The sequence below is a fragment of the Aspergillus pseudodeflectus genome (genome assembly GCF_044049435.1).
Source record: "Aspergillus pseudodeflectus strain CBS 756.74 chromosome Unknown BJX68scaffold_7, whole genome shotgun sequence".
In the NCBI taxonomy this organism is placed as follows: Eukaryota; Fungi; Ascomycota; class Eurotiomycetes; order Eurotiales; family Aspergillaceae; genus Aspergillus; species Aspergillus pseudodeflectus.
Window position 1 is genome coordinate 162,850 of NW_027263783.1, and position 14,183 is coordinate 177,032.

The 14,183-nt window shown below is 51.1% G+C and overlaps 7 protein-coding genes across 7 annotated transcripts; 5 read left to right on the plus strand and 2 right to left on the minus strand.

Moving 5' to 3' along the window:
* Window positions 1-35: 35 nt before the first annotated feature.
* On the plus strand, window positions 36-2,630 carry BJX68DRAFT_229434 (uncharacterized protein). Its single transcript, XM_071039033.1, has 7 exons — window positions 36-251; window positions 324-745; window positions 820-911; window positions 982-1,645; window positions 1,703-2,044; window positions 2,127-2,258; window positions 2,334-2,630. The coding sequence occupies exons 1-7, from the start codon at window positions 92-94 to the stop codon at window positions 2,526-2,528; spliced, it is 2,007 nt and encodes a 668-aa protein (XP_070902623.1). The 5' UTR covers window positions 36-91; the 3' UTR covers window positions 2,529-2,630.
* Window positions 2,631-2,700: 70 nt separating this feature from the next.
* On the plus strand, window positions 2,701-3,161 carry BJX68DRAFT_191455 (uncharacterized protein). The gene has a single exon (XM_071037392.1). The coding sequence runs from the start codon at window positions 2,748-2,750 to the stop codon at window positions 3,039-3,041; it is 294 nt and encodes a 97-aa protein (XP_070902624.1). The 5' UTR covers window positions 2,701-2,747; the 3' UTR covers window positions 3,042-3,161.
* A 1,718-nt stretch (window positions 3,162-4,879) lies between these two features.
* On the plus strand, window positions 4,880-6,118 carry BJX68DRAFT_263300 (phosphatidylserine decarboxylase; the record flags this gene model as incomplete). Its single annotated transcript, XM_071044655.1, has 1 exon — window positions 4,880-6,118. One exon carries the CDS (start codon window positions 4,880-4,882, stop codon window positions 6,116-6,118), a length of 1,239 nt encoding a protein of 412 aa, XP_070902625.1.
* Window positions 6,119-6,504: 386 nt separating this feature from the next.
* BJX68DRAFT_263301 (uncharacterized protein) lies at window positions 6,505-6,929 on the minus strand (the record flags this gene model as incomplete). The annotated part of the gene is made up of 2 exons (XM_071044656.1): window positions 6,505-6,752; window positions 6,818-6,929. 2 exons carry the CDS (start codon window positions 6,927-6,929, stop codon window positions 6,505-6,507), a joined length of 360 nt encoding a protein of 119 aa, XP_070902626.1.
* A 914-nt stretch (window positions 6,930-7,843) lies between these two features.
* Window positions 7,844-9,816, plus strand: BJX68DRAFT_229438 (uncharacterized protein). The gene is made up of 3 exons (XM_071039034.1): window positions 7,844-8,760; window positions 8,817-8,935; window positions 9,000-9,816. The coding sequence occupies exons 1-3, from the start codon at window positions 8,299-8,301 to the stop codon at window positions 9,685-9,687; spliced, it is 1,269 nt and encodes a 422-aa protein (XP_070902627.1). The 5' UTR covers window positions 7,844-8,298; the 3' UTR covers window positions 9,688-9,816.
* On the plus strand, window positions 9,801-11,548 carry BJX68DRAFT_229440 (MBL fold metallo-hydrolase). Its single transcript, XM_071039035.1, has one exon. The coding sequence runs from the start codon at window positions 10,448-10,450 to the stop codon at window positions 11,447-11,449; it is 1,002 nt and encodes a 333-aa protein (XP_070902628.1). The 5' UTR covers window positions 9,801-10,447; the 3' UTR covers window positions 11,450-11,548.
* Window positions 11,549-12,009: 461 nt separating this feature from the next.
* BJX68DRAFT_263304 (S1/P1 nuclease) lies at window positions 12,010-13,060 on the minus strand (the record flags this gene model as incomplete). The annotated part of the gene is made up of 3 exons (XM_071044657.1): window positions 12,010-12,585; window positions 12,669-12,760; window positions 12,817-13,060. The coding sequence occupies 3 exons, from the start codon at window positions 13,058-13,060 to the stop codon at window positions 12,010-12,012; spliced, it is 912 nt and encodes a 303-aa protein (XP_070902629.1).
* Window positions 13,061-14,183: the final 1,123 nt, after the last annotated feature.

A 14,183-nucleotide genomic window follows, 5' to 3' on the forward strand; every position in this document is an offset into this window, starting at 1 on the left:
TTAGGCGCCTATGGATGCCCACTCAACAACCCCTCAGCTCATCCTCATTCTGACTACCTCACCCATCCCAATTCATCAACTATCATTTTAAATGACACCACACAGTGCTTCAAAGGATGCTCCGGGGGCGTCCAAAACTGAAAGTGATGCCCTTCCAGAGGGTGTGACTGGGCAGATGCCAGCACTGTTCAAGGAGGTCCAGAACATGACTGCAGTTCTTAACGCGATAAGATCTGAACTTGCAAGCCAGAGTGAGCAGCTGCATCAACTTCATCAAAACTCAACCAAGAACCCGCTTCCTGAATTTCCGCCTCGCCAAACAGATTGGGATAGGCGTGCGCTTCACGCATGGTATCAGTCGTTGGTACCAGACGAGGCGAGACTGCAAAGGATGTGCGAGCCTTTTTGCACGATCTTCAAAAGTGCCCCTTGGCATAATGATACTGTTAGGATGGTAACGCCTGAGGGATATTCTCCCAAAGAACCTATTCCTGTTACTAGTCTGCCTCAAGTAATACGATGCAAACCTGATGCAGGCATTGACCGGCTAAAGCAGGCATGGCCAAGTGAACTGACGACCGACGTTCCAGAGTCAGAAGATCGCTCTGCCCCTGACAAGGAATCCAAATTTTTATACTTTCAATGGCTCTGTCCGTGGTCGATATGGTTTAATATAGGCATTGAAAGCCTGGAAGTGCAATATGACCCGCAAGGATACCCTGAAGTCAGAAATGCCAGATCCAAGGTATATCCCAGATTACTAAGAATCAGCCACTGGGCCAGAAGTACTGGATGGTAGGTGCTGATTTCGTCTTCTAGGAGTTTAAATCGCTGCTTGAGTCTATCGCCAATAACCAGCTACGTACCCAAGTCGAGAATCCATGGTTGGACCAATTATATGGTCGCATCATGTACGTGTCCTAGCCACACAAGTGTTTAAGGGTTATAGTTCATCACCACTAATTCAGTGATGGAGAATAGACGTATGGAAATGGCCAAAGCAGATGTGCTTCCTGTTCAGGCAATTGCATTTATCCTATGGCAGCTCCATCATCCGGATGTGAATAGCTCCATGGCGGACACCGATTCCGAGATGAGAGAGATAATGGAAAAATCAGGAGCCCACTTGCTTCTCAGCTTTGCGGGCTATTGGGGACGCATGGATACTTTCTCCTGCTCGCGAACCTACCAACAAGGGGAGCTGTTATTCGTATTTCAAGCTCGCTGGATCCACATGGGTGAGATTTCTGAAGACATGGAAGCTAACGATGGTAAGCATGCCAAAGAGCCTAGTTTCGTCTTGGAACGGGGCCGGGGGTCGATTCCATATACGAGGAACAAGGCTATCGACGTGCCATACCACTTGGTTGAAATGCGGCACGCCCTTGCCGCGCGCACAACTACCTCCACGAGGCTTCCACATTATACGATCGTCACCCTATATGATGATCGCTCCAGCTATTCGGAGGTGGGGCGTGACGCTGAGTTCGCCTCAAAGAGTCGAACGAAAAAACTACGATTTTCCCGTTGCGGCTCTTTAACAGGAGTCGCGGTTTTTCTAGCTGAGGTTTCCTTGTGTCTGGAGATAATTGCCAGAAGTTGGTCGCGTGGCTTGGATACTCTTGATAAGTTCTTTTCCATGTCTGTAAGTTTAGTAATGCACTACTCACTGGGTTGTCTTTACCAGCTAACAAGCGCAAAGCTAGAACAGCTCACACCATATAAAACCCAGGACCTTATGTTTGATGGTGATGATTTCTTCAAGTCTGAACAATATTTCACGATCCTCCAGGCCCTGCGTCTATGTAGGAACTATGTCAATGACACCATAAGGGACGTGAGGAACATACCAAATATAATCCACGATGAACTAGATCCCACGTTGGAAGGCCTGGCAGAAAATGATTTGGCTGAAAAATTGCTAGAGCTGCAACGTCTGGACACAATCCTATCTCGTCTCGTCAGCGACTGCGAGGCTCTCTTCGAGCCCTTGTTGGATCGAATTGAGAGAATCAATGAGGAGATGAAAAGTCTTCGGGATGGTGTAAGTTTTCTCCTCCTGTTTGCCTCTTTTACGGATCTCAATAGCGGCTGGAGTATGATTATTCACATGCACATGGCTGCAGCTATTCAATGCCACGTCTGTTCGAGAAGCATCCAAGGGAACCAGTTTGGCCGAGAACAGTGCTCTGCAGAACCGCTATATTCTCGTATTCACTATAGCTACCATTTTCTATCTCCCCATGGGTTTTGTCACTGTACGTTCTCAACCAATTTAGCTCTCCTTGCCTGCCCCCCTCTCGAGTGGATCGCTTACACATGGAACACCAAAGTCCTTTTATGGGATGCATCTATTCGACCCGGATGATGTCTCATCTAAATCTCGGATTCCCTTTATAATCACCTTCGTTTTGATATCAGTGGGAACATACGTCTGCGCAGCAGGTGGCCTTTGGCTGGTTCGATACCGGGAGGTGGCCAAGAAGCTATTCAGTGGTTGGAGAGATCGTTCAGACTCGGCTGTCTAGTCGTTTTTTTTTTTTTCTTTGTTTGTTCTTGTTCAGGGGGGTGCTATATCTACAATCACGAAACAATCAGGACGAATGCTTGCGTCTCTTCCTACTTGGCCCTAAATCCCCTCGTCAAGAAAACATGAACAACTCCTGTCCCTCCAAATAAAACCCAATCTACCTCCATAGCGACTTATCAGCAACAAGCCGCTTATTCCACTGGCTGACCATCGTCAGATGACGTGCGAGCGCATGCCGCTGGACTCCAACGCAGGCAAAACATTCTTCTTCATTCCATCTTGCGCCCTCCTTATCCACACCTTCATCATCCTCCAGCACGTCTCCAGGCCAGCCACGAGGAAGATCATGCTCGGGATCCTGTTGTATCTCAGAGAATTTTTACGTGAGATACAGAGTGATGTCGTGCTTGGTCATATTATCATCCACTTTATGCAGGGGAGTATGTTGATAGTGCCTCTGTCCAATTTGTTCAAAACTGATGCCAATAGGCTGCTCTGGCCGGCTTGTTAAGCAGAATCGGATTACTGTACCCGTTGCTGTCACGACCTTGGCTGAGTAAGGATCGTCTTCAATTCTTCCTTCGGTTCGCACTCATAGAGAGCATCGATGACAACCAGAGTGGAAGAGATAGCTTCATCCCGACCCACCGCGAGCAGTGGCTGCAAGACAAGCTTCTTGAACTGCTCTTCAAGCGACTTTCCCCCAATAGTAGGGTCGGCGTCTATAGCTTTTAAAACCACAGTAATCATCCAAGGAATGTAGACCGCGAGTTGCTTTATAATTATAGGGAGAAGGTTTGCAGCTGAGCTCCCATCTTCTTGACCTTTTTTTAAAGAAGAAACTCGCCCCCAGGCATTGTACCCTGGCCGGCTGGTGGACTAGGGGGCCAGATTGTAGGTTCTTGAATAGCAACCTCCCACGTACCGGAGGACTTCAAGGATAAAGCCCGCCAACTCGGGGAGACAATAGTGCTCGACTACTTGGGCCAGGTTAGAAGAGGGTGAGATTATCGCTCGCCATGGGCAATCCTGGCCATGAGAAGAGACAGACTCGAGGGTTAACCTGACGTGTTGCCTGTCTATTATGTACGTACGGAAGAAAACCCAGCTTCCAGCCTGCTGGTTTCCAACGGCGAAACGACGAGAGCTGACTGAGTTGAATGATGCTCTTTGTCGGCTGTATTATACCTTGGCCAGCGAAGATCTATCTGGTGCGTTTGTCTTTGATACATTAATATTGCTGCCTAGTAATAGTAACTTTCCTCCCCTCTTCTTTCCTTCTTATTCTGTACTATGAAAAAGCTATTTCGCAAATAAAGTAGGCCTAAGAAACCTTGCTTGTGATAGCAGGAACATTGCTCAGGAAGAGTTATAAGTCATCATCCATGGCGTCCTTGCTCTACGCTAATCTAATCGTCCTTGCGTGGAGTAGACTCATCTAATCTACTACTATTTATAGTCTATAGTGTACTTAACTGTCAGCCACATCCCCCTAATCTGATACTTGGCCTGGTTATTTTTAACCTATATAGTCCATGTCTGTGGAAAGGGCTTGTGGATCTTATTTACTATTAGTACGAGATAGCCTGTGAAGGACCCCTAGTCGCTGCTCTAGTTAAGTAAGTTAAATTCCTTAATACTAAGGATATTTACTAGTTAACCCAGCCCCTTAGATAGGCTCATGTACAGCGAGAGTTTCTACATAGTGATTATTAAATCGGGTATCACTTAGGTCTAGAAGGGTAGTAGACGTCCTATGCCAGTTAGGTATTCCTCGCCATCAAAGGTCCAGACACGATGCACACATCTCGCGCGAGTGGCTCCTACCGGAGGTAGGTACCTGCTTTTCAACTAAGGGGCACACATATGCAGTTTCAGGAGGCGCGTATCAGATATGGTGCGGCTGTCTGGGGAGTCTTTGTTCAAGTCCGATATGGGAATCTTTGCAGCTACCTGCGGCTGGGGTGGAGCACGGCGGAAAAATTCTGCAAATGCACACACGCTTAGTTGTGATTGCCTGGAAATACCTAGACTGCCTGGAGCAGCTCTGTTTGGACCTGGGCGTAGCTAGCGGCACCCTATACGAGCAATGGCTCTCATTCAGCTTGCCACGTATTGTGGCGTCGAGCTGAAGGATTAACCCCAGGATGGCGTAGCTGAGCTCGAACTACTCCACCTAAAGAACATTGGCAGTAAGGGTTTTGCCTATTGACGTGTCAATTGGTACAGAGCTACCGATGCCGTCTCAAATGGCAGCTGACCGTCAACGTCCATAAATATGTACAATCCCAGTTCTAGCCGTCGACGGGAGATATGCTTGCGGGGTAGCATCAGATGAAGCACACCGCGATGTTCGACACTTTCCTCAGGAGTATCAGCCTCTTATTCTCCGCGGGGGAACATTGCGAGGAACTGATCAAAGAGAAATATGCACCAGTCGTCGAAGAGCTAAGGATATGGGTTGGTGCAGATAAGAGGCGGCGAAAAGATTTCGAGGCAGCGATCCACACAGCACGGGCATACGACACGCTGGAAATGCGTGCCATAAACTCGTTGGAGGATTATTACAACTTCATCAACGAGCAACTGTTCTGGATCCCAAGCGAAGCTGTTCGACCTAAAGACTTGCTCTTCCGACTGCGAACAATGTGGTTCGTGCTGGATCAGCCTTCGATAATCGGGTATCAGAGTCCAGTCCGCCCATCAGTGGGGAGTGAGCAACGGATCGACAGTGGTCTGGCCTGGCTATCAGCCTGGATGGTACGATATAGCAACGAGATCGGAAAATTCATGGACATGCCCGAATCGGCATCCGCACTGCATACATTCGAGACGAGCCCATCGTATCATATTGAGGACTATATCGAGCCTCGCGGGGGCTGGCGAACGTTTAACGAGTTCTTCGCTCGCCATGTCAAGCCTGGTCGAAGGCCTATTGCCTCCATCGGAGATAACTCTGTCGTGACAAGTCCTGCTGATTTCCAGTTCAGAGAGGCTCACCGTATCACGCCAGAGTCCACTGTCGTGACGAAGGGCCTGGTGTGGCCACTCGCGCAGATGTTTGCAGGGTCGCCATATAAGGATCGCTTCGCGAACGGAGTATGGCTGCATGGCTTCTTGAACGTGGACGATTACCACCGGGTGCATACACCCCTTGCTGGAAAGGTCCTCGAAGCGCGCATTATCACGGGGCAGAACTATATGCTAGTGGAAGCAGATTCAGCACGGGGTGGTGACGGGGTTAGCGAGCTGTGTATACCGAATGAAACCGGATACCAATTCTGCCAATCCAGAGGCCTCATTATACTCGACACCGGCGCCGGACTAGTCGCCGTGCTCCCGGTGGGCATGGCAATTGTATCGTCTGTGGTCTTGACGGCGGAGGTTGGGGCGGAGCTGCATAAAGGCGAGGAACTCGGGTACTTCCAGTTTGGGGGCTCGGATGTTGTTCTTGTCTTTGAGGAGAGACTCGGAGTTGAGATACGCATGGAGAGAGGACGGCATTATCGGATGGGGCGGGATATAGGGCGGGCAGATGTTGTCTCGAGCTTTTATAAACAAGCTTCAAACGAAAGCGACCATAAGTAAGAGATGCAATTCAACCACGTATTTATAACCCAGCGCCTATTGCGGGTATCCAGTATCCGCACGCTCAACCCAACACCGACGACCTATTGTGTCTCCGGCGGAGAAAAGATGAACTTAAACAGGAAAGCGCGGCCATAGCTCGCTCCTTCCCTATATCGGTCATAATGTGGGCGCCTTCCTGGTAGGAAGGTACTCTCATAGAGCAGGTGCGATGAACCCCCGCGACGCCTCCTGCGGCGATTGCTCGTCAAATGGTGCAGAACCCCCGGCGCCCCTATACTAGACAAATCCGTCATCCTACTCTGCACAGTCCGTGCGAACCCAGCAAGCAGTCTTCTCGCGCATCAGTTCCCTCTATAGGAACCATCTCAGAACCACAGCATACCCTAACAACTCCACGTCTGCCGAAACGTAACACTCCCACTGACACAGCTCCAGCTCTTCTGCTTGCACTGCGAATTGAACGAGCCGTCGCCGTTGCGAATCACAATGGCGCTCACGCCGCAGTTCTCCTCGTAGTACGTGTACCCGTTTGTGAGCGTGAAGCGGATCCCGCAGGGGTTCTGGCCCGAGGCGGAGATCTGGGTTATGTACTCGCTGCGGATGCAGGGGTTGTTGCCTTCGATCCAGGCGACTATATTATTTTTTTCTGTTAGTGGGGATTCGTATGGTGGGCTTGAGAGGGTGGGTAGAGTGTACTGTTTAGTAGAGGTTTGTTCTTTTGGAGTTCGAGGGAGCCGAGGGCTATGGTTGCGAGGACGGTGTTGGTCGCAATCGCGAAGAGGATGATGAGCTTTTTGAGAAGGTACATTGTGCTAGTTGGAAAGGGTGATGGGTAAGGGTATGTGAATATCAAGGGAGTACGATGCGTAGAGAATCTTGTGTGAGAAGCATCACCATCCAGGTTCCAGCGCGGGTGTCTCCTCTTATAGAGTCTAGATAACAACGACAGTCTGAATACTAAATAGTAATCGGTCCTCGGCGGTGTAGCTATTGGTATTTGATGAATACTAATCAGCGACTGCCACTCTCTGGAGATTGGCGAATGAGCAACTGTCCCCTTGCTTTTTGTGCTCACTAATCTCTAGTGGATGCGGACTTGGTACTAAAAGTCCAGAAAACAAGATCGATATAAAGAGACAAATATAGCCCTCGATCGTGTTGAGAGGCCAGGATGAGTATTCATGTATAGTCCGCCAAGAGTCATTTATCTTACTGCTCACCACGAAACCTCACGATCCTCGGAGCCGGTATTCTTTCCCTACATAACAGAGCAGTAGGGCCACTTCCTAGAATTCAAAGCCAATGTGCGTAGTCTTGATGCTTTGCACCCGTGATTAATATCTCTAAGGCAGATTTCAAACATTTTGCGGGGGTTGCGGGGGGATATATATCAGTGTCCGATGAGACATTCGACTCATCAGGTCCTCATGCAGGGAAGTAACCGCAACCGTACAATTCTGCCTTGGGGTAGACTTGCCCCACACTATCTCAACGAGACTTATAAGACCGGAAACATGATCCAGACTGTGCTACAGCTGAGATGCATCAACTTGCGCTTCGAGAGATCCCGGAACGGAAAAGCAGACGCGCCGAGAGATGCCTTGGAGAGCAAGTGGGCCCGCCGAACCGCGCTGTTCATTGGTCGAGTGGCCAGCCACAGTGAGTCAGCATCAGTCAGCACGAGCTGGAGTGCCGCGGACGAGAAACACCACGTTGAGGTTGGGGATGGGCAAGAGCAGGTTGGACAGAACTCGCTCCACGGTTGGGAGCCTTGTGCGCTGAACCTGGATTAGATCAACTCCTGATGCACTACGGACGGCCAAATCTCGGCAAGCATGCACCGCGGCCATGTTCATCCACTACACAGGGCCGACCTCTGAGAAGCAGGCTGGCGTGCGTGGCGCCATCAACGCCGCCGTGGCAGCGAATGCGAGCCTGAAGCGCCGACGCCGCAGGCACGACGCGCAGAGCACAGACGAGAAACAAGGCCCCGGTGACGCTGGGGATGCTCTGGGCTGGTTGAATGACCGGCCGCTAATTGTCCTCCAGCCTCAGAAGCAGGAGGGGGCTGCGGGGGCCCGGGAGGAACTAATCGCGGATGCTACGGAGGAAGACTCCAGTGAGAGCACTCTGCCCACAAGCCATCTGCAGGAGGTCTTGGACGAGGAGTTCTATTTATGGGATGGAACCATCCAGCGGTATCTTGGGGATGGGGTGACCTATCCGACGCCCAAGCAGCCGTACTATCCGGCGTTGTTGTTCCAGCGTTAGTGATTCCGAGACTCATCATCCTAGCGAGTTTGCCTTTCGATTGGGGAGGAGGACCCCTGTTTCTGATTGCATATCCTGCAGGCCAGAACCTATTCCTACTCGTGGCGCACCAGTACCCCAGAACATTCGCACACAGCATCTACAACACCTGGACGCAGATGGTCCTGTCAGACGCCTGTCTGTTCCACGCAACACTGTTTGCAACATCCTCCCTGATGGACTTTGTGCAGCAGAAACGCGACAACCCCGTCACCCTCCGCCACAAGGGCGCAACAATCCGCCTGATCAACAAGGCTGTCTCGCAGGCGGCAACGCACGGCCTCCAGGACGAAGTCATTGCAGTAACGACGTATCTGGTATATTTCGCGGTATCTGTCCCCATCTGCTAGCATCGAGATCACTCCCATCCTGACTGTTGGCGTAGAAACTGCTTGGCGACTTCCAAGACGCGGAGCAACACGATGCCGGCATAACCGCCATGCTCGACTTCAAGGGGGGTACCCCGCCCCCGCCGGATACCTACACGAGTTACTTGCTCAGACTGTATGTCACGAGCCACCCATTGGACCAAATACGTACCTACTCCCTGCTAACTCCTGGAAAATAGTCGCGATGTGTGGAACAGCATCGTGTACCGGGTCGACACACTCTGCCCCTCTGTGGCAGGGCCCCGAGCGAGCTCGGGCTGCTACACCAGTCTACTGGCGATCGCGATCCAGAAGCAGCTGGAGCGCCCGCCACACCAGAGACTTCCCGTCCCGCTGCTGCACTTTCTCATCACATTCAACAACCAGTGCGTGAGCGCTGTAGAGTACGCGTTGCCCGATCACAGCACAGGGCCCCCTGAAACAACAACCGCCGACCCGGAGCCCGAAGTCCACCACGCCATGCAATGCATCTCCATCACGGCCAGCATCTACTGGACGGCGGTGACTCGCGGCTTGAACAACAGTTGCACTTACAACATAACAGACAACGCAGGGGAAATTGAAAAACTCAAAGCCGCACTGCTGCACGTAGACAACCTCTTCTGGCTGCGTTCCGGGCCCGAGGTGCTGCGCTGGATCCTCATGACGGGCGCCGCGGGGGCAACTTGTCTGGCCGACCAGGCGTTCTTCATCCTGCGGTCTTATATGATTACCTCGATTATCGAGCCCGAGGAGATGGATGCGTTTTTGGTTGGGGTTGATCACTTATTGTGGATTTTTAATCGAAAGGATGAGCAGGTGGCGGAGGGGGAGGATCGGATCCTGGATTTTGCTTGGGCTGAGGATGTTTTCCGACAGTTAATGTGATTAGAATTAGTTGTTTCACTTCCCCCCTGGCCTCCCCTGAACTCTTTTCCTTGGTTTTGTAGGCGACAGATGGCACGGCCCAAGCAGAGCGTCGGCGTGGTAATCATGGGTATGTTACTCACCAATAATGTGCCCGAAAACACTTACTGATTCATCATCCGGCCCCGGGACCCCAAAGAGGAAGTCGTAGCGCCTGATCGGTAAAAGCGCAAGGGGCTGAGCCTGAGGAGAAAACGCCCTGACCCACAGAGGTGCTGTGGGAAGATTTGCGGTGCCGTGGACAATTAAAGCCTCCGTCTCAATCGCGATTGCGCTGAACTCGGTAGAAACACCTTTTGCGATAGTTTTGGCTTCATTGACTGCAGTACTTGGACGGTCTACTGCACTCATAGCGACTCTTATGGTATTGCCTCAGCGCGTTTCCTGTCCTGGGGACGGGCAGGGATGGACAATACCCTAGTATCTCCCCTACCAAGTCTCTGTTCTCTCCGGGGACGCTGGGCTGACATCCATACGGGGAATTCCTACCGGATTACCAACCCAATAATCTACTCGTTTTCCCTGGCCGATCTGACATGTTCCGCGGATGAATGATCAAGAAATACAGGAAACTGGAGGTGATTAGTGAGCGTGTCCGTACCAACCTCTCCCCAGCAAAAAGCAGAGGAAAAAGAAAGCATGTATAAAGAGGTACCTTGCGAGCAATACAGGGTTCCCGAAAGTCAAGCAGAAACGTCCAGACCAGTGCCACCCCTTCACAATGCGCCTCCTCCTCCCCTCCATCCTCGCCCTCCTGGCAACGTCGTCTCCATTCGTCCTCGCAAAATGCACGACCTGCCCCTGCCGCCCAGACTCCCATCCCATCGCCGAAAAGGATGACCTCCAGATCTACACCTACCACGCCGCCCCCGTCCCGCTCACCTACCAAAACTCAACGGACCTCTCCTTCTCCCCAACAACATTCACCCTCATCGCAACAGACTCCGAAGCCGTCCTCGTCGACGCGCCCATCTCTCCCGAGCGCGGAAACGAGCTCGCAGACTGGATCGAGGAAACCGTCCCCGGTAGGAAACTCACGGCCGTCTACATCACACACGGACACGGCGATCACTTCTTCGCCATCCCCACGCTCCAGCAACGCTTCCCCGGCGTGAAGATCCTTGTTACGCAGGAGGTGTATGATCACATGGAGCAGCAGATTGAACCCGAGTTCTTTGCGAGTTTTTGGGCGGCTCTGTTTCCGGACCTTGTTGCGCCGGTTCTTGAAGATATCACTATCCTCGAAGAAACATACCCGAGTCTATCCTTCTACCTAAACAGCAACAACGGCCACGCCCACCACAAGAAACAGTACGAGCTCCGCGCGGTGGAAGTCGGCGAGGGCGACACGGTCAACTCCACCGTCCTGTACGTCCCCGACCTCCGCGCCGTCATCACCGGCGACGTCGTCTACGGGCACTGCTACCAGTATCTCGCCGAGAACCCTACGGCTGAACTCCGCGCGCAGTGGCTGGCGAGTATCGACAAGGTTGCTGCGCTGAGGCCAAAGTATGTTATCCCGTCGCATGCGTTGCCTTCGGAGAAGTATGGGGTTGAGCATTTGAAGGAGACGAAGGAGTATATCCACTTTTTTGAGAAGTTGTTGGAGACAACTGATTCGTGGGAGGAGTTGGAGGGGGAGCTTGTGAAGCGTTTTGAGGATCGCGAGGGGAGTTTCATCCTGAGGTATTCGGCGCAGAGTTTCTTTAATGCTGCTTTTTAGGGGAAGGGAAGGATGTGGCGTTGGAGAGGGTTGTGATGGGGTAGAGTTGTTAGCAAGCCTTGCTTGGCTGGTACATTGTATGTATATACTACAGTAGTGCATAATCTATAGATCCTTGTTTTGCTGACTTGATTCGGTTCATGGTCTTTGTACAAAGGGACACTGCTGTGTATATCCAACGCGAATGCACGGCATTAATTGTAGTCACTCCTGTCTAAGCAAGGGCAACCCTTGGAGCTACGCACTTATGGGATAGTAAGGAAGCAGAACCATGGAAGGAACCAACTCAATACGAGGTCTGATAAGTTGGAAAAAAGACTCAAAACAGCAAGGGTCGTTGAATGACAAAGTTAAATGAGCAAGAAGAGCTGCATAGCAACGCAATGCAGAGATCAAGTAGGTAGAACAGCGTTGAGCGAGATAAGTGGTAACTATCAACCAGTCGCCTATCAACACACAAGTGAAATCCATCCAGTGCTGTTGAATATTTCTCCGTCCCGCGCTGAGTGACTACGATGCCTTTGCTTTGTCAAAAGTCACTTTTGGTCCGAATCCTGTCTTCAAAGGTCGTTCTGGTCAACCAGTGTTTCGGGTGAAGAGGCTCTCTCAGCGGCGATGGTATTGATCCAGACTGCCAGGCGCACGGCCGCTCTGGAGATTTGCTCCTCCACAATAGGCACGGCCTTGTCATAATACTCATCCCCAAGGTTATGATCCTCCACCCATGAAACGCCGTTTTTAAGCACGTACTTACAGTTCAGCCGATTTGTTTCCGCCGCCCATTGCATGATGCATTCCAATGGATTCCGAATGTCGGAACACTCTTCCACATGTAAGGCCAGTTCGCCCGTGGTCTGATACAGGCTCTCCGCCCACTCAGCAGAAGCATTCCTCTCATCGTTATGCTTGAGGTTATGCTTTATGCCATTGATTTTATGTGGGATGGCAGTGTCCCAGACTGAATGGAGATTCTGTCCGCTGCAACGACGGTCGAAACAAACCGCGATGTCATTTCCACCTCTGCTTGTAGCTTCCACGTGCAGGGGCTGATGGAGGTCTCCGAAGAAGTGCATCAGGTACATCAGGGCTTCCTTTTGCTCAGTTGTACCGGTGCGTGGGTCTCTAAGTTGATGTGTCTGTGCGCAGCGAATAAGTTAGGTCGGTCTGGTAGCTAGATGGAATCGTGTGTGCATGAGGACTTGAGCGGCCCAAGACAGACCATATTCTCCATGGCTGATACAATGCATCCCGCATCATCGCAATCATGCTGATAAGAGACTGAACAGGAAGTCGGAGGACGATCCTCTGCATCTAAAAACGAACATGTGAGTCTCTCATATAGCAAACTTGCTCCGGCAAGTACAAACCGATATAGTGCCAAGGCCGTGTGTAAGGACGCTTTCGCTTGACGGTATCAGCCCAGACTGAGGCATCTGAAATGTCAAAACCTTGATTATTCGTAAGGAGGTCGTTGGCGAATTGAGCGCCATGCTCAGTGAAGAATCTCTCTGCTAGGTAGGCGACTGTACGGTGTCCGACGTCTCCCCAGCTGGCGACTGGTTGGTAGACTGAGAGGAACAAGAAACCGACGGACAGAATTGGCGCGCGCATTGTGTAGTGCAGATAGATACCAGAAGTTGTTCCTAATAATTAGGAGATAGACGTGAGTGATAATCTACCAGGTTTTGTACAGTGCTAGGTTGCCCAGCCTGGAGTAGTCTCCGCATAAAGAAACTCGGTTAATCGAGGTGTGCTGAGAATATAGATCCACGGAAGGTATTACACGAGGAGCCACGTTATCAATGACCGGCTGTCTGGACATCTCAGTCGCAACTCATGTTGTCATCGTAAACTCGCTACTCTGCTGATCGGCTCGCCGTAAGCCCCTTGGGCCTACATCAGGACTATGTGATGAGACCGCTGTCTCTGATTCCTTGTCCCCGCTGATGAAGTAATAGTTGTGTGCTTCAAATCAAACTTAAATCGAAAGACCAGGCCAGATAAGGTTCGCCGTACTACAGTGCTCGGTGGGATAGACTCAGTTGATAATCTCCGCAACCGGGACACAGAAAGGTCTAGCCACATGTCCAAACTCCAAAGTAAGCATAAAAAAAGCGGGGACCCATTTCGTAAATATCACCCCACCCCCGCAGTGGCTACCACGGTGCAAGTGCTCTCGAAATCTCGGAGCGCAGCAAGGCCGGCCATGACGCCACCGGATCCAAAGATCCGAGCGGCGACTTAATGGAACCTTAGAATCCCAACATACGTGGATCCTTTCTGCTCCATTATCAAGTAGAATACCCTTCTTGTATCTCTCCATTCCAAGTCGAGAAGATTCTCTAAGGAACGTTGTAGTTGCTGGTCCTACTAGAAGAGACCGAGCCAGACATGGTGGTGAGTTCCTAGGAAGCGCCAGGATAAATAACCCCGCAAGAGTCGGCTACTCCATAGTCTCAGAGATGCCATGAGTCTAACAATAATTCGTGGAATCGGTTGACAGTCGCCAGTGGGTTTCATGGCACTTAAGGAGTGTTAGGGGAGGCATTGAAGGGCCGCTGGTTACGCCTAAGAAAAACCTCATCTCGCGTTGAACCTCTGCAAACCGGGAACATCATCCTGCTCGTTATCTATATGGTTACGGGGATAGTTGGGTTCAATCTCATTTGATCCGGTTTATTCAGACTAATCCATCAGTACCGAGATAATAGCAATACAGAGGCTAGCATTGGGA